The sequence below is a fragment of the Platichthys flesus genome, chromosome 9, assembly GCF_949316205.1.
Source record: "Platichthys flesus chromosome 9, fPlaFle2.1, whole genome shotgun sequence".
NCBI lineage: Eukaryota > Metazoa > Chordata > Actinopteri > Pleuronectiformes > Pleuronectidae > Platichthys > Platichthys flesus.
The window spans coordinates 215,001-234,535 of NC_084953.1; the positions used below are offsets into that span (position 1 = coordinate 215,001).

The 19,535-nt window shown below is 43.9% G+C and overlaps 1 protein-coding gene across 1 annotated transcript in view; it reads left to right on the forward strand.

Annotated features, from left to right (window-relative positions):
• Nucleotides 1-19,535, forward strand: part of LOC133960881 (ephrin-A2-like) — a 24,885-nt gene extending 5,350 nt beyond the window's left edge. Inside the window, exons 2-4 of the mRNA XM_062395737.1 lie at nucleotides 17,247-17,539; nucleotides 18,222-18,287; nucleotides 18,729-19,535. Of these exons, the coding sequence (XP_062251721.1) occupies nucleotides 17,247-17,539; nucleotides 18,222-18,287; nucleotides 18,729-18,868 (499 nt within the window). The 3' untranslated portion in view covers nucleotides 18,869-19,535. The remainder of the gene's footprint in view (nucleotides 1-17,246; nucleotides 17,540-18,221; nucleotides 18,288-18,728) is intronic.

Consider the following 19,535-nt stretch of genomic DNA (forward strand, 5'->3'; position numbering starts at 1 on the left):
GTGATACAAAACTAGTTTTATGTTCAAGTCAATGAAGCTTTATCGGCAGACATGACTGTAACAACAAACAAACCAATAAAGAAACAGACTAATAATATATTCTTTAATAATAAATATATAGAATAATAATATAATAGTAACAGCAACAATAACAATAATAATAACAATTATAATTGTTAATGAACAGGATATAAACTACAAACAATGGGCGGCTGTGGCTGAGGGGTAGAGTGGTCGTCCTCCAACCTGAAGGTCGGCGGTTCGATCCCCAGTCTGACCATCTGCATGTAGAAGTGTCCTTGGGCAAGATGCTGAACCCTGAATGCCCCCCCCCCCATAGAATAACAAAGTGCTGTGATTAGATGCACTGTATGAATGTGTGTGTGAATGTGTGAATGTAAAACTACTATAAAGAGCTTTGAATCATCAAGATTAGAAAAGCTCTATAAATACAAACCATTTGCCATTTACCCCTGTGTATATGTATATATATACTATGTGTGTGTATGTATATAGATATATTATATAGTATATATATTTTTTAAGTTTCCTCTAATATCTTCATTTTTCAGCTGCCTGTCAGGAAGTGTAACAATGTTACTAAAATGACAACTTGTCCTCAAACTTTATTAGAAAAAGCAAAAGAATAATAATCAAAAATCCACTGAAGAGTAAATCATCATCATCGATACAAACGATGACGTCAGCTGTTTCTCTTGTTCTGGTAAAAATCATCAAGCCTCCCCGGTGCCTGGCTGCCTAACCATATATATTATATATATATAATCTGAGCTAACTATTAAACACTAAATTAAAAGTAAATAGCTCCAGAGTTACCCTCAATCAATGTTATTTTTCAGATATTTTATCAAGCATATAAATAGTTTATATAAATTCTCTATCAATTACATTTTTTTCAACCTTTATGGAGTTATTAAAAAGGAAAAAATTTAACCCTGACGTCATCACGTTTAATATTTTTTTACTTTTTATATACCTTGTTTTAAATAAATATAAAAAAGGGAACAAAACTACAACCAAATATATCCAGCTGAATTAAGAAAATAAAAAAATATTTTTTAAATGTAAACTATAAACATAAATCTTCTCTTCATTGTTTATTCTGTCAATCAAGTTTTCATATCGGCTGATTCCTAGCAATAAATAAAAGGATTTGACAGGATCGGCAATCATGTGACTTTCAGAATAAATGTCCTGGACAGTGTCCGACTGATGCTGTGTGTGTCTGTGTGCGTGCGTGTGTGTGCGTGTGTGTGCGCGTGCGTGCGTGCGTGTGCGTGTGTGTGTGTGTGTGCGTTTGTGCGTTTGTGCGTTTGTGCGTTTGTGCGTGTGTGCGTGTGTGCGTGTGTGTGTGTGTGTGTGTGTGTGTGTGTGTGTGTGTGTGTGTGTGTGTTTGTGTGTGTGTGTGTTTAAACAGGATTAGCCCGCAGCTCAGGTGTTCTTCTAACAGGATTAGAGTTTTCACTCTTGTGTTTATCCAAATTATCGACAGCTAAAAACTGAGTATGTGTTTGTGGAACACTGGGACACACACACACACACCCACACACATACACACTCCTTGGTCTGTGTTGAGGTGCGGCTGCTGCCAATGTGCCGTCGAGCAGACTTCAGTGTTTAACCCTTCCACGGTGGATCAATCATCCAGATCAAGATGGTGATGAACCTTAACACACGTTTATTTTTCTGATAATTCCACAAAACTTTTCTATACAAATCAATAAATTTAGTTAAGTGAAGAATTAGATGAAATAATTATTTTCATCTTCAAACAAGCGAGATAAAAAAAAAAGATAAAAAATTAAAATTCAATTTAAAAACAGGGAACTCTCTTAAATCCACATGAACACATTCATGTGGATTTGATGTGTCAGAATTAATTCAGGAAACCAGACAATAAGATAAAATTAATTAAAATAAAATGGAGGCTTCTTTGTTTTCCCTCAGTCTGTGTTTGACACTGATGTGAAGGTGGAGTTTAATGAGGAGCGTTTGAATTGTGTCTGCTGACAGCGGGTCGGGTGGAGTGACCTCTCAGGTTAAGGAACATTTCTCATCTGATCCGAGGTCAATCTTCTGCCTACAACACTTCTGACATAAACGTTGTGATCTATAAAAACAAGCTTGGTCACTAACTCTGACGGGAAAGTGACGATGCAGATGTGAGGAGGACTCGTCCTGGACTGGTCCTGGACCAGGACTGGACCTGAACTGGTCCTGGACTGGAAGTGTTGATTTCGACTCATTTAGAGCCTGTTTCACCAGCGTCAGCGCTGAAACAACCGGATTTGTCTGAATTTAAATCTGACCTACTTTTCTTGTCGTCAGAAAGCGTGAATCTGTTTTTCTTCTCCTTAGCGGGAGGGGGAGGACGAGAGGAGACAGGAAACTATGTAAGCGGACTTTTCCCCCGACGGAGGGGAAGACGCAGCAGCACCAGGATAAAGCTTTTAGTCTGAAAAGATTCTCCTTCTTTCTTCTGCTGCTTCTCCGCCCTGAGCCGACAGCCGCTCCTTCTCCTTGTCTCCTCATCCTTTCATTCATTCACAAACTAAAGCTGCCTTTTCTCTGCTGCTCTTTCTTCCACCTGAGCCGAGGCTCCTCCCGGCTGCCTCGGCCTTGTGTCGGCCGCGGCGCTGCAGCTCCGGAGTTAATGGGATTATGCAGATGGCGGCGTTCTTAAAGCACAATCTCAAGTGTTAAATGAAGATTATGGAAATGGTCGAGCAGCTCAGACCTTCACTGAAAAGATGACACAATGACAAGGGAGGAGGGGAGGAGCAGCTGCTGGAACGAGACGGCCCCCAGAAGTCGGGGTGAAGGGTGGACCGGGTGATTGACAGCTCAGTGCCTGGCTCTGAAGCACTTAAGCAGAGCAGGACTCTGACCTGGAACAGACTGAACCAATCAGAAAAACTTCTTCCTGTTTAACCTTCTAGTCCCAATCCTCCAATCATAGAAATCTGTTTCCTAGTTTATAACCAATCCGCTGTTGTTAGCATCATATCGCCGCCGCCCATATTGATGTCTGTGTCGTTGCTGATTGGTCAGAATAAAAGAAAACCCCACCCCCGATGCAGAGAGCAGCCACCATCAGCTCCGCCTCCAGGAAGTGATGTTATCCGAGATAGCTTGTTGGGTCGGTTTGATTCAGACCAAGATGGCTTCTTCAGGACTAGACTGAGGAACCGTTCACACCTGGTTTGTTCAGAGCTTCAGACTCTTCAGTTCAGTCTGAACCTGAACATCAGGTGTGAACGGTTCCTCAGAGCAGAGGAGGAGTTCTGGGTCTGGATCAAACTGAACCTGGTTCTGTTGGTTTGAAAACACTTTGTTGGACAGTTTGGACTTTTGGACCAATCACAGGAAGTAGAGACAGAATTAAACAGTAGAAGAAGAAGAAGAGGAAGAAGAAGCAGCTGCAGTCTTCACCTCCAACGATTTAATGTGGAGTACTGTAGTGCTGTGGAGTACTGTAGTTCTGTAGTTCTGTAGTAATGTGTGGTACTGTGGAGTAATGTGGTACTTTGGAGTACTGTGGAGTACTGTAGTGCTGTGGGGTACTTGGTAGGATTGTTGTAATGTGGAGTACTGGAGTACTGTAGTTCTGTAGTTATGTGTTGTACTGTGGGGTAATGTGGTACTTTGGAGTACTGTGGAGCACTGTAGTACTGTGGAGTACTGTAGTTCTGTAGTAATGTGTGGTACTGTGGAGTAATGTGTTACTGTGGAGTACTGCACCCGGAGGTGCTGATGCTGGTAGTGATACCATCATGACGTTACCATGGCAATCAAATAAATCCCCTCCATTCAAACTGAAAGAGTACCCCCCCTCCCCCCGCGCGTCAGACACCGTCTACAACCCAATCAGAGTTAAGTTTAGGTAGACTCCGCCCATGCAGGTGCTCACGCAGGACGATCGTTCTTTAGTCTCAAAGTTACAACGTGGAACCAGAACAGATCAAAGGAAACATGGATCAAAGACATGAAGCTTCAGATCAGAACCTGGGTTCTACTCCGTCGGTCCGAGGCTCCTTTCACACCTGCTGTTTTAGATCATCCAAACACTCTGACCCCAGGTCGACCTCTGACCTCCGTCTTCCTCCAGGTTCTATTCATGTGTTTCTGAGTGAAGTTCTGATCAGACACAAACATGCAGATGTTTTAGGAACTTGTTACGTTTCAGGATCTCCTGATGGGTGTGTGTATGTGTGTTTGTGGTTTAAAGCTGAAGTCAGACAGTGAGCAGCTGTTGTGTATCTAATGTCTCTGTGTGTTTCTGCTGCAGCTCAACTCATCAGGAAAAACTTCATACTGAGAGTCGAGCTGCGAAGATGAACTGATCCTGATTCAGATTGTGTGGAAGGAGAGAAGAGGAGAGGAAGAAATAGGAGAGGCAGAGGAAAGGAAGACGGAAGACAGAAGGAGGGAAAGACGAGAGGAAGGAGAGGGGAGGAGAAAGGGAAGAGAAGAGGAAAGGTGAGGAGGAGAGGAAAGGAAGGGGAGGAGAGGGAGAGGAGAAGAAGTGGAGAGGAAGAGGAGAAAGGGAAGAGGCAGGAGAGGGAGAGGATAAGAAATGGAGAGGTAGAGGAGAGGAAGGAGAGGAAGCAGGATGAGAGGTGTTTGACCCTGGTGACTGTGATCCCTGCTCTCTGATTGGCTGAGAGTTATAGAGCTCTGTGATTGGTTGATGGTCTGTAGATGGTTTCCAGCAGCCAGTAATAATTCATGGTGTGTATGTTTGTTTCCATAAATACATCATCTGCAGTGGTCATCACTTTATTTTTTTTTACTTTTTTTTTTATGATTCTTCTTCTTTTAATTCTCCCTTCTTTCTTCCTTTCCTCTCCATTTCCTTCACTCTCTCCTTGTTTCCTTTGAATCTATTCATTCACTCTCGTCCACACAGTGTGTGTCAGTGTGTAAAGGTTGTGTACTGACTTGTTAAAACACATCAGTTGAATATGATATATACATTTATATACATATACAATAAGTAATAATAAGAAACCAGGTGAACACGCGTGTCTCCGATTGTTCGGGACACGTCTACATTCCTGACAGACCCCCCCCCCCCCCCCCCCCAACTCTCACTTGAAACAGATCTGGACTCCTTGGAGGGTGTTGCCATGGCGACCTCCTTGCCGGCTGCTGTGGCCATGACTTGTGGGGGGGGGGGGGGGGGGGGTGGCAGCTCCGGGTTCCTGTCAGTCTGTCTATCCTGTTAGTACCTGCAGTGATTCCCAAGGCATGCTGGGAGCTGTAGTTCTCCCTCTGCTGCCTCGTTGACTCCTGAGGAACATGTGGTTCCACACAGAACCTCACTGACCTGAGAACTTCACTGAATCTTCTTCAGGGTTTTTACAAACACCCCACAAACAAATCAGTCCAGTTGTCCAACACAAAAAAAACACAACTCAAAACTCCTGAGTGTCCTGCGGACTCACACTAACCCAGACACACACGACTCAAACCAAACCAGGAAACGAGGAACCTCAGCCGCTCACCGTCAGTGGTTAACCAGTCGGTGGTTAACCAGTCGGTGGTTAACCAGTCGGTGGTTTGAGCCCCAGCTGGGAGGCGAGTGGGAGCTCATGCCCACAATCTGTCGACTATAATTCATGTGACGGATCAAATCAGGTGTAAATAGGGAAATGATAAAAATTTTGGATTTTAATGATTCATTAATAAACGTATTAATGTGTCATGTAGTTTAACGTTTAATAATCGCCCTGGTTAATGATCATCAGCTTCCATCATCATCTCAGGATGCAGTGGGCGGAGTCACAGAAAATCACTTTAGTATTCAATGAATAAATAAACGGCCCCCCCCATCACTCCGGCCTCCCATGATGCCTTGCACCGCTGTGTTCACAGTGTTTAAACAGCACCTGTCGAGCCCATTCTCCCTCCAAAACCGACGCCATGTGGCGTCCTCCTCCTCCACTCCCACTGCATGCTGGGAACACACCTTCATCTTGTCATTCATCATCCATCCTTGTCTTCTTCACAAAGAGAAACTAAACTCCTCCTCCTCATCGCCGCGGGACGTGAGTCTGTCTTTGTGGTCGTACGGATCGCCGTGAGCGCGGTCGACAGCGGAGGACGTGGGAATCAAACCACGACATGAAGAACAATGGTCACATGACAGAAGGGAGGAGCCAATCAGCTCAATGTTATATCGAGAACAACATGAAGCCAAAGACGTGAAAATCGTGTTTCTCTGGCTCCGCCCCTTCATGCTGAGGAGGAGTCAGTGATGATGAAATCTATCCCTCACTCTGCGTGTGTGTGTGTACTGTGTGTGTACTACGTGTAAAGTGTGCGTATAGTATGTACTCTGTACTGTGTCCCCCTCTGCGTGTCCTTGAAGTTGTGTCCTCGTCCGTCCTCGTTTCTCCACTTCATTAATTCGCGCTCATGCCCCCCCTCCCTGCGCTGTGATTGGCTGCATGTGGACATGCTGTGGTAAGTCGCCGCATTTCTACGGGACGGTTTCTGACAAACAGGAAGCAGCGGGGTCGTTAATGAGGCGAGTGGGACGTCCCACAGAGAGAAGACATTATGATGTCCTCCCCTCGTCCAATCAGCAGCCTCACTGTTGCCACGGTAATTATTTTATGCTTCAGGTCCAAAGAGACTCAATAATGCATTTTATTATTTTACACGTATTTATTAAAGCGACAGTCTGTTCTCTGTGTTTCCATAAAACTCAACATATTGAGTTCTACAAAGGAAACTCGTTTAGTGTTTGATTACAAGAACTGGGCCCACATCTTCTGTGTCACTGCCACCTGCTGGACCGGAGTGGAACAGTCATCAGATTTACAAACATCTGGAGGATCATAAGTCATAGTTCTGTCGGTTCTCTGCAGTTCTATCTGGTTCTGTGTGGTTCATTTCTGGTTCTGTGTGTTTCTGTATGGTTCTGTGTGGTTCTCTCTGGTTCTCTGTGGTTCTGTGTGGTTCACTGAGGCTCTGTGTGGTTCTGTGTGGTTCTGTATGGTTCTGTGTGGTTCTCTCTGGTTCTGTGTGGTTCTCTGTGGTTCTGTGTGGTTCATTTCTGGTTCTGTGTGGTTCTCTGTGGTTCTCTGTGGTTCTGTGTGGTTCTCTGTGGTTCTCTGCAGCTCTGTGTGGTTCTGTGTGGTTCACTGTGGTTCTGTGTGGTTCACTGAGGCTCTGTGTGGTTCTCTGTGGTTCTGTGTGGTTCTGTGTGGTTCTGTGTGGTTCTGTGTGGTTCTGTTTGGTTCTCTGTGGTTCTCTGTGGTTCTCTGTGGTTCTCTGTGGTTCTGTGTGGTTCTCTGTGGTTCTGTGTGGTTCACTGAGGCTCTGTGTGGTTCTCTCTGGTTCTGTGTGGTTCTCTGTGGTTCTGTGTGGGTCGTGAAAACTAAGGGCGTCAGTTTCATGGTTATTTGATACCTTTGGTCAATAAATTGGTAAATTCCATTATTGTTTGAATATGTTGTTCATTCAGTTAAAAGGTGTGTTTACATTTTCCAGGACAGCCGGTCCTTCGTCATCTGTGCGTACCCATGTTCTGAGGAACTACTGTTATTAAATGAGGCCCATTGTTCGTACTGTGAAGGTTTTCTTCTTCTCTGTCAACGCTGAGAGGTCAAAGGTCGTCTTAGCTTTGAATCTCAGGTCATCAGTGACCTCGTGAACTCGCTGACACGTTCGAGACGTTCAAATTCAAAAAGTCAATCAATGAGAAGATTTATCTACGTTTAGAAAAACACAGTTTCTACATCGAATCACGTCCACGTTGGAACCTTCAGTGCGGCCTCAGGACGAGGAAGCAGTGCATTGTGGGACATACCGGCCGTGAGTTATGAAGGACGAGTTTCACCTCAGGATGAGACCTCTCACCCTCTAACAGGAAATGAGTCGTCCCACCTGACTTCACCTCAGAGTAATGACTGAACGCAGCTGCTTCACACACACACACACACACACACACACACACACACACACTGAGGAGCCTCTTTGAGTCGCGTCCTCAAATACGAAAATACATTTCTAACGAATCAGCTCGTCCGATTGTTTATTTTCCAAATAAAAGCAGAAATGAGTCGTGAACATGAGTGAGCGACTCCCTGACAGTCACACCTGAACGCTCTGATATCACGTAATAACAGTAACCAGAGGGAGGACTGTGGGGGTGGGGGTGGCTGACCAATCAGAGAGCAGCGGGGGATCTGTGGAGTCTAGCTGCAAACATCTGGATCTGATCATTGTCCTGAGTTTTACTCTGAAGTTGATTCACACTCTCACTTGAGCAGCGCCCCCTGCAGGCTGCAGCGCTCCTCACAGAACATTAGTTTGGACACATTTCACAGCTTCGTGCAGAGTCTCATCTAGCTCACTGATTGGACGGTCTAACTTCTGTTGAACCCCTCCCCCTGAAACCTTCATTCACCAACTGAAACATGAAGCTCGAGTTTCAATCCAGCTGTGATTCAACATCAGGAGACGTCTTGTGTGTGGGAGTGTGTGTGTGTGTGTGTGTCACTCATCACTAGTGTTGTTGAAACTTGTAAAAAAATGTCTATTCCGCTTTTCTGTTCCTAAACTGCCAAGACGCTGTATGTATCTTCCAGGACCTGCCTATGTTAGACGGCCTAGCATGCATGACTATCATGGCTAGGATGAGCCGCGATGAGCAGACGTCAGGTTGCACATCGGAGTGTGTCCTCTTCAGCTAGCAGCAGCTAGTAGCAGCTAGCAGCAGCTAGTAGCAGCTAGCAGCAGCTAGCAGCAGCTAGTAGCAGCAGCTAGCAGCAGCTAGCAGCAGCTAGCAGAGCGAGAAGCGACAGCACACCAGGACAAACATTCTGTCGTTTCCTATAAACAAGAAGTACAACAAGCAGCTCACAACTTTATTAATCATAACTGGTTCAGCTGTTACTGATTTGTTATAGAATATGAGATTATTATTCATCACAGATCTTAAAGGTGACAATTATTGATGCAACAGTAGTTTACAGAGACAGAACATTTTCCTCTAATTATCCACATTACAACAATTTATTGTTTAGTTCCTTTAAACTCTGTATTTTCAACATGATCTCAGTTCCTACTCTTTCCTACTTCCTACTCCTCGTATATATATCAGTCTCAAAGCCTCATCCTCCTCGTCCTCCTCGTCCTCCTCGTCCTCCTCCCCCGACAGTCAGTCACACCCGCCTCCTCTGCCCATCAGGACAGATCCACTTCCTGTTGGATTAATGAGGCAGCGTTGTGTGTTAACGTTAAATCCTGTGAAGCAGTGTTTATCAAACATGGATGACAGGAGACGCTCAGCGGCGTGACGTGATCACAACCATCAGAGACAAAGAGCCGTCTCCACCAATCAGCAGCTCCCTTCATTAACCAATCACAGACAAAGGATCAGCCGTCCCACAGAAAGCACAGGGGTCAAAGGTCCCAGAGACAACAACAAACACCACTGTTTGTTATTGGTCATTTTGAATGGGGGGGGGGGTCAGAGCTGACGGCCGAGTGACGATAACACAAACAAGCTTCTTCTCGTGTCTGTTCGGTGAGGTCATGAGGTCACATGTGTCCCTCTGCTCTGACTGACAGGCTCAGGTCACTAATGTGTGAAGCTGCTTCAGCCTGAAAAGATTTGGACAGTTTGTCGCCGTCTCCAATGAAACTACACACAGGGACACACACAAACTCACACACAGGGACACACAAACACACACACAGGGACACACAGACACACACACACACTCACTCACACAGGGACACACTCATACAGACACACACACACAAACTCACTCACACACACAGGGACAATCATGCACACACACACGGACACACACACACTAACTCACACACAGACACACACGTGTATATAACTCCCAGCAGCCACTGGGGCTGTGTAATCCAGGTCCTGTGCTGATAAAAGCAGAGGGGGGGTCTGCTTAGGCCCCGACCTCACTGAAAGGTTCTGATTGGTCGAGGGAACAGGAAGTGCTTTTACTTCCACAGGACAGTAATCTGTTCGTCCCAGTGTTTAAATATCACACCACCACTTTTTATACATTTTAATTGTCTTCATTCAAGTTAAGAAAACAGACGTCTTCTTGTCGGTCGTCCTCGCCTGAAGCGCTGAGTCACTGAAGCGCTGAGTCACTGAAGCGCCGAGTCGTCTGAAGCGCTGAAGCGCTGAGTCACTGAAGCGCTGAGTCACTGAAGCGCCGAGTCGTCTGAAGCGCCGAGTCGCTGAAGCGCCGAGTCGCTGAAGCGCTGAGTTGTGGTCGGTCAGGTTTAGTCGGAGTGAGACCTCGTGCTGCTGCAGGATCTTTGGAGGGACTTCTCTGTCCTCTCAGGGAATTTATGGGAAATGCAGCCATTGTGGAGAGAGGCGTGTGATTGGTGGAGCGTGTCCACCAATCACAGGAGGAGGGGGGGGGGGGCTGATGGTCAGCCGAGCAGAACTAACCCACAGCCCTCCCCCCACCCCACCCCACAAGGATCTGAAGCGTTTTCCCTAAGACGTAGAAATCATTTATTTATAACTTTACACAAAAATATTTACACTTTTTTATGTTTAATTTCATCAAATACATTTTTTGATATTGATTTCTTTACTGACAATTATCATCATAAATAAATAAACAATCCAGTTTCTCATGATAATTAAAATTGGAATATGAAATAATAACATCTTATGTCAAAATATGAATTATTTTGCAGCAACGAATATTAATAAAATATACATTATGATCCTTTATACACCCATATTTTCTAAAATAATGTAATAATCGAAGTATTATAATAATTTATTTTCATTTCCCAAAAATGTTTAGTCAACAATTTTATCATTTCTTGAATTGTTGTTATTGTTTGATATTAAATCATTTTAACAACGATAACTTTGTTTTGATTAAGGTTTTATTAACTGATAAACAGGTAATAATAATATATAATATATTAAAATATGTGTTTTCAAAATGTTTCACTATTCTATAAATATTACAAAGATATAAAACGTCAGTAAGAATTACATTAACCCTACATTTTGTAGAGTTTGAACTTTAAGAAATAAAGTTTTTAAAGGATTGTTGTAGTAGGTGTGTGTGTGTGTGTGTGTGTGTATGTGTGTGTCTGTGTCTGTGTGTGTGTCTGTGTGTGTGATGAGTAAAATGCAGTGTAATAATCAGTTTATAAATATATTAATATAGTTTTATAATATAACAGAAATATACATTTATATTTTATAAAAATAAAATATAATTTAATTTACCGTTTTGTACTTACGTTTTATTCTTAATGTCTGTGTTGAGATATAAATATCAGATCAGGGATAAATATAATTTTTTTAAATAAGAATATTCCTGAAACTTAAAACTGTCAATTGATATTAAATTACGTAATTTTTAAGTAATTGACTCATCATTATCATCAATGATTGAAATAATCGATCAATGTCGGAAGTGATCAAAATTAATTTCGGTGTTATTAATTATCAGATGATGGAATGAATCTGAAAACCAGAAATTTTCATTTTAGAATCTCTGAAATATTAAATGTAAAAAAAGTATTCGTCATCATCTGCTCAGTGATGAATTTCTGATTTTATGAAAATCTGACTTTAATTTGTTCTCACTTGGGCTCACTGAGGTTTCACATGGAGGCTGCAGGAGAGGTTCCAGAAGAGGTTCACAGACACTGACTCAGACATTTGGTTTCACATCCAGAACCTGTAGAACCTGTAGAACATGTTAGGAACATATCAGGAGCTGGTCAGGAACATATCAGGAGCACGTCAGGAACATATCAGGAGCACGTCAGGAACATATCAGGAACATATCAGGAACATGTCAGGAACATGTCAGGAACATATCAGGAGCACGTCAGGACTTTAGTTCATGTCTGAAACAGGAGACAGACGCTGCAGCTCAGAGACTTCTTCTCTCATGTTGCTCAGACAGAAACGAGTTTGATCAACACAACAAATCTCCAAATGTCAGAATCTGAAACTATGATGTTGATGTATTGATTTATTGATGACGACCAGTGGACAGTTCATCAATCAGGAACAGTTTGTCCTCCGGGCCCCGTGGGGTCCTCCCCCCTTCATTGATTGGTCACGGTCATGCTGCCGCCGCCTGCAGAGGGCTGTGGCTGAGGGGGTAAAGCGGTGATCCTCTAACCAGGAGCTCGGTAGGTCAATCCCAGTCATCCCCATCGTCATGCCGAAGGCTCCTTGGGCAAAATATTTCCTGAATTATCTTCATGTCATCATAGAGATTAGAAAAACAGTTTGTGTGTGAGATAGAGAAGTGCATCATGGGAGAGGACCAGCTGCAGCACTGACCAGCTGCAGCACTGACCAGCTAACTGTGTCACAGCCACAGAGGACACTGCTCTTACCTCAGCAGCCATCTCTTTAACCTCCCCCCCGAGGTTTTATTATGATCTATTGTCCTTCAGGTCTTTTCTGATTCCATCGTCTCTTAATATCATGTTCTTGTTTTAGTCACAGGATTCACTTCCTCACAGATACTTTGACTTCTATGAATATTACTGGGCTGTAGCTCAACAACATGTTTGTTTTCCTCTTCCACGACACCTCCAGTTCCAACGAGTTCCATTTTACTCTGCTCCCAGTAGCGCTCCATGACAGAAACCAGTCATGTAAAACACTCATTTAAATACCACTGCCTCTCCCATATCCCCCCCCCTCATTCTGCATTATGCTGAGTAGATCCCCCGCTTCACGCCCACTCAACGCTCAGCACTGACTCTCTCTCTGTGATTGACAGCTCTGATTTGACTGGTTTCCCTCGTGGTCGCCAGGTGACGGCTTCTCGCTCTGTTGGTCCGTCTCAATTGGTCAGAGCTGAATGTCAATCAAATCCCTTCACCCAAGCACATCCCTCCTCCTCTTCCTCCTCCAATGAGGCTTGATGGAGGGATGAAGATGAAGATGGGGGTGTAGATGAAGATGGTGGTGTATATGAAGATGAAGATGGTGGTGTAGATGAAGATGGGGTGTAGATGAAGATGAATATGGGGGTGTAGATGAAGATGAAGACGGTGGTGTAGATGAAGATGAAGACGGGGGTGTAGATGAATATGGGGGTGTAGATGAAGATGAAGACGGTGGTGTAGATGAAGATGAAGACGGGGGTGTAGATGAATATGGGGGTGTAGATGAAGATGAAGACGGTGGTGTAGATGAAGATGAAGACGGGGGTGTAGATGAATATGGGGGTGTAGATGAAGATGGGGGTGTAGATGAAGACGGTGGTGTAGATGAAGATGAAGATGGGGATGTAGATGAAGATGAAGATGGTGTTGTAGATGAAGATGAAGACGGTGGTGTAGATGAAGACGGGGGTGTAGATGAAGATGAAGATGGGGGTGTAGATGAAGATGAAGATGGTGGTGTAGATGAAGATGAAGACGGTGGTGTAGATGAAGATGGTGGTGTATATGAAGATGAAGATGGTGGTGTAGATGAAGATGGGGTGTAGATGAAGATGAAGATGGTGGTGTAGATGAAGATGGGGTGTAGATGAAGATGAATATGGGGGTGTAGATGAAGATGAAGATGGTGTTGTAGATGAAGATGAAGACGGTGGTGTAGATGAAGATGGGGGTGTAGATGAATATGGGGGTGTAGATGAAGATGAAGACGGTGGTGTAGATGAAGATGAAGATGGGGATGTAGATGAAGATGAAGATGGTGTTGTAGATGAAGATGAAGACGGTGGTGTAGATGAAGACGGGGGTGTAGATGAAGATGAAGATGGGGGTGTAGATGAAGATGAAGATGGTGGTGTAGATGAAGATGAAGATGGGGGTGTAGATGAAGATGAAGATGGTGGTGTAGATGAAGATGAAGACGGTGGTGTAGATGAAGATGAAGATGGGGGTGTAGATGAAGATGAAGATGGTGGTGTAGATGAAGATGAAGATGGGGGTGTAGATGAAGATGAAGATGGTGGTGTAGATGAAGATGAAGATGGGGGTGTAGATGAAGATGGGGGTGTAGATGAAGATGGGGTGTAGATGAAGATGAATATGGGGGTGTAGATGAAGATGAAGATGGTGGTGTATATGAAGATGAAGATGGTGGTGTAGATGAAGATGGGGTGTAGATGAAGATGAATATGGGGGTGTAGATGAAGATGAAGACGGTGGTGTAGATGAAGATGAAGACGGGGGTGTAGATGAATATGGGGGTGTAGATGAAGATGAAGACGGTGGTGTAGATGAAGATGAAGACGGGGGTGTAGATGAATATGGGGGTGTAGATGAAGATGGGGGTGTAGATGAAGATGAAGATGGTGGTGTATATGAAGATGAAGATGGTGGTGTAGATGAAGATGGGGTGTAGATGAAGATGAATATGGGGGTGTAGATGAAGATGAAGACGGTGGTGTAGATGAAGATGAAGACGGGGGTGTAGATGAATATGGGGGTGTAGATGAAGATGAAGACGGTGGTGTAGATGAAGATGAAGACGGGGGTGTAGATGAATATGGGGGTGTAGATGAAGATGGGGGTGTAGATGAAGATGAAGACGGTGGTGTAGATGAAGATGAAGATGGGGATGTAGATGAAGATGAAGATGGTGTTGTAGATGAAGATGAAGACGGTGGTGTAGATGAAGACGGGGGTGTAGATGAAGATGAAGATGGGGGTGTAGATGAAGATGAAGATGGTGGTGTAGATGAAGATGAAGACGGTGGTGTAGATGAAGATGGTGGTGTATATGAAGATGAAGATGGTGGTGTAGATGAAGATGGGGTGTAGATGAAGATGAAGATGGTGGTGTAGATGAAGATGGGGTGTAGATGAAGATGAATATGGGGGTGTAGATGAAGATGAAGATGGTGTTGTAGATGAAGATGAAGACGGTGGTGTAGATGAAGATGGGGGTGTAGACGAATATGGGGGTGTAGATGAAGATGAAGACGGTGGTGTAGATGAAGATGAAGATGGGGATGTAGATGAAGATGAAGACGGGGGTGTAGATGAAGATGAAGATGGTGGTGTAGATGAAGATGAAGATGGGGGTGTAGATGAAGATGAAGATGGTGGTGTAGATGAAGATGAAGACGGTGGTGTAGATGAAGATGAAGATGGGGGTGTAGATGAAGATGAAGATGGTGGTGTAGATGAAGATGAAGATGGGGGTGTAGATGAAGATGAAGATGGTGGTGTAGATGAAGATGAAGATGGGGGTGTAGATGAAGATGGGGGTGTAGATGAAGATGGGGTGTAGATGAAGATGAATATGGGGGTGTAGATGAAGATGAAGATGGTGGTGTATATGAAGATGAAGATGGTGGTGTAGATGAAGATGGGGTGTAGATGAAGATGAATATGGGGGTGTAGATGAAGATGAAGACGGTGGTGTAGATGAAGATGAAGACGGGGGTGTAGATGAATATGGGGGTGTAGATGAAGATGAAGACGGTGGTGTAGATGAAGATGAAGACGGGGGTGTAGATGAATATGGGGGTGTAGATGAAGATGGGGGTGTAGATGAAGATGAAGATGGTGGTGTATATGAAGATGAAGATGGTGGTGTAGATGAAGATGGGGTGTAGATGAAGATGAATATGGGGGTGTAGATGAAGATGAAGACGGTGGTGTAGATGAAGATGAAGACGGGGGTGTAGATGAATATGGGGGTGTAGATGAAGATGAAGACGGTGGTGTAGATGAAGATGAAGACGGGGGTGTAGATGAATATGGGGGTGTAGATGAAGATGGGGGTGTAGATGAAGATGAAGACGGTGGTGTAGATGAAGATGAAGATGGGGATGTAGATGAAGATGAAGATGGTGTTGTAGATGAAGATGAAGACGGTGGTGTAGATGAAGACGGGGGTGTAGATGAAGATGAAGATGGGGGTGTAGATGAAGATGAAGATGGTGGTGTAGATGAAGATGAAGACGGTGGTGTAGATGAAGATGGTGGTGTATATGAAGATGAAGATGGTGGTGTAGATGAAGATGGGGTGTAGATGAAGATGAGGATGGTGGTGTAGATGAAGATGGGGTGTAGATGAAGATGAATATGGGGGTGTAGATGAAGATGAAGATGGTGTTGTAGATGAAGATGAAGACGGTGGTGTAGATGAAGATGGGGGTGTAGATGAATATGGGGGTGTAGATGAAGATGAAGACGGTGGTGTAGATGAAGATGAAGATGGGGATGTAGATGAAGATGAAGATGGTGTTGTAGATGAAGATGAAGACGGTGGTGTAGATGAAGACGGGGGTGTAGATGAAGATGAAGATGGGGGTGTAGATGAAGATGAAGATGGTGGTGTAGATGAAGATGAAGATGGGGGTGTAGATGAAGATGAAGATGGTGGTGTAGATGAAGATGAAGACGGTGGTGTAGATGAAGATGAAGATGGGGGTGTAGATGAAGATGAAGATGGTGGTGTAGATGAAGATGAAGATGGGGGTGTAGATGAAGATGAAGATGGTGGTGTAGATGAAGATGAAGATGGGGGTGTAGATGAAGATGGGGGTGTAGATGAAGATGAAGATTGGGATGTAGATGAAGATGAAGATGGTGGTGTAGATGAAGATGAAGATGGGGGTGTAGATGAAGATGGGGGTGTAGATGAAGATGAAGATGGTGGTGTAGATGAAGATGACGATGGGGGTGTAGATGAAGATGGGGGTGTAGATGAAGATGACCCTGCGGCATGCTGGGACGGACAGCGAGCCAGGGTCCATTAGACAGATGAGTGGTGACGTGAGGACGACAGAGGTCAGAGGTCAGAGGACGCAGCTCCGCTCTCCAGCTCTTAGTCACTCAAGCTAACTGAGTTAGCCGCACTTTGCTAATGGTTTTAGCAAAGACAAAGAGGACACACATAAACACAAAAACTTACACACAAACACAGTCTGACACACACACAAACACATACACAAGCACACACACACACTCAGTGATGAAGAGTTGTCTCAGTGAATAAACACAAACATGTTCTTGTGACTCGTGTCTGTTTGTTTCTCTTTAAATAAATGTTACGGATCCACAACAACAAATAAACAAACTAACAAAAAGATAAGATGACGCCCCAAACACAAGGGGAATTATTAATAACTATTTATAAACAAACCATATTAGGTCATTAGAGCAAAAACTAAATATCTGAGAGTTCGGATTGATATTAATATCAGTTATTGATTTTATTTAATTGATTTTATTCTACGTCTTGTTCTGCTCCTCAGGTTCTTCGGGGGCGAGTACACGGTGGAGGTGGCGATCAACGACTACCTGGACGTTTACTGTCCGCACTACGAGGGGGCGGAGTCATCGGAGCGCACGGAGCAGTACGTGTTGTACATGGTGAACTACGACGGTTACACCACGTGTGACCACCGCAGGAAGGGATTCAAACGCTGGGAGTGTAACCGCCCACTGAGCGCCAGCGGACCGCTCAAGTTCTCCGAGAAGTTCCAGCTGTTCACTCCGTTTAGCCTCGGCTTCGAGTTCCGGCCAGGACACGAGTACTATTACATCTGTGAGTACTACTATATCTGAGACTACTGTAACATCTGAGAGTACTCCTTATATCTGAGAGTAATATTACATCTGTGAGTACTACTATATCTGAGAGTACTCCTTATATCTGAGAGTACTACTATATCTGAGAGTACTATTACATCTGTGAGTACTACTATATCTGAGACTACTGTAACATCTAAGAGTACTCCTTATATCTGAGAGTACTGCTATATCTGGGAGTAATATTACATCTGTGAGTACTACTATATCTGAGACTACGGTAACATATGAGATTACTGCTATATCTGAGAGTTATATTACATCTGTGAGTACTAATTATTATGAATATTTTATCAGTTAATAATGAGTGATTGGTGAGTGATTGGTGAGTTATTGGTGAGTGATTGGTGAGTTATTGGTGAGTGATTGGTGAGTTATTGGTGAGTTATTGGTGAGTGATTGGTGAGTGATTGGTGAGTGATTGGTGAGTTATTGGTGAGTTATTGGTGAGTGATTGGTGAGTGATTGGTGAGTGATTGGTGAGTGATTGGTGAGTTATTGGTGAGTGATTGGTGAGTTATTGGTGAGTGATTGGTGAGTGATTGGTGAGTTATTGGTGAGTGATTGGTGAGTGATTGGTGAGTGATTGGTGAGTTATTGGTGAGTTATTTGTGAGTAAAACAAACTTTTCTCTGCAGCGTCTCCTCATCTGAATTTGGCTGGAGAACCTTGTTTGAAGCTGAAGATTTACGTCAAACCAACGAGTAAGTCTGCTCTTCATCATCTCGTCTTCTTCACCGTGTCCAGGATCATCTGATCAGCTTCAGTCTCAGTTTCCCGTCCTTCACAAGCAGGGACACAGTTCACAAACAAGTGTTTCCAAAGGGACATTTGACATGGTGTACTGGTCACTGTCAGGGATCATCAGCTACTGACATGAGCTACTGACCTGAGCTACTGACATGAGCTACTGACAGACCTGAACACTGTTTCATTATTATATATTTATCTATCTGTGTTTTCAATGTAAACCCTCTCTTTAATGGAGACACCTTTTCGTTCATCTATCTGTCTCTCTCTCTCTCTCTCTCTCTGTCTCTCTCTCTCTCTCTCTCTCTCTCTCTCTGTATGTCTGTTGAATCTGATGTATCGAGTCCTCTGATTGGTCGTGAGAGACAGCACCTGATTGGCTTCCTGTCTTGCAGACGACTCTGTGTACGAGTCTCCGGAGCCGTTTCTGACGGACGACACCACCGGCGGCTGCGTCCTCGCCATGCCCCGCCTCTCCCTGCTTTTCACCATGTTGCTCGCGACACTCTTCGTCCTCTTCTTCGCCTCGTCATAGTTCCTCCTCCTCATCCTCCTCCTGTCGCTCTGACAGACCGGACACGAGGCAGGAACACGTCTCCCCGACCTCTGACCTTCATCTGAGGTCAACTCAGCAGCTCAGCCACTCAGGAGGCAGAGACTGATGGTGGGAGGAGCCTGGAGCTCAGGTGGCTCCAAATACCACAGCTGTTCATTTTTTAAATAAATTAAAACTTATTATTTTATATTAACACAACAAAAATTCTTCATTAAATTTAAACCTTATTTGAACTTTATTTACAGCAAAATAAATAATTTTCAAATATTAAAACAAAGAAGTAATGGAGAAATTAAATAAAACATTTAAATGCAAAGCTGGAGGTGAAGTTAAAGATCAAATCTGACTTTTTATAACTGAACAAGATCATGTCTTATTTTTTGTATACAAAAATAACACAAACATGACTTTAATGTTCATTTGTTTCCTTCTTTGATTGTTAGATGATGTCTCTCTCTCGCTCTGTCTCTGTCTCCCTCTATCTCCCTCTCTGTTTCTCTCTTACTCTCTCTCACCCTGTCTCTCTCTCTCTCTCTCTGTCAATCTCTCTCTCTCTCTCTCTCTCTCTCTCTCTCTCTCTCTGTCTGTCTGTCTATATCTATCGTCCACCTCCAGCCTCTTTCCTGTAAATCTGCCAAAGACTTTG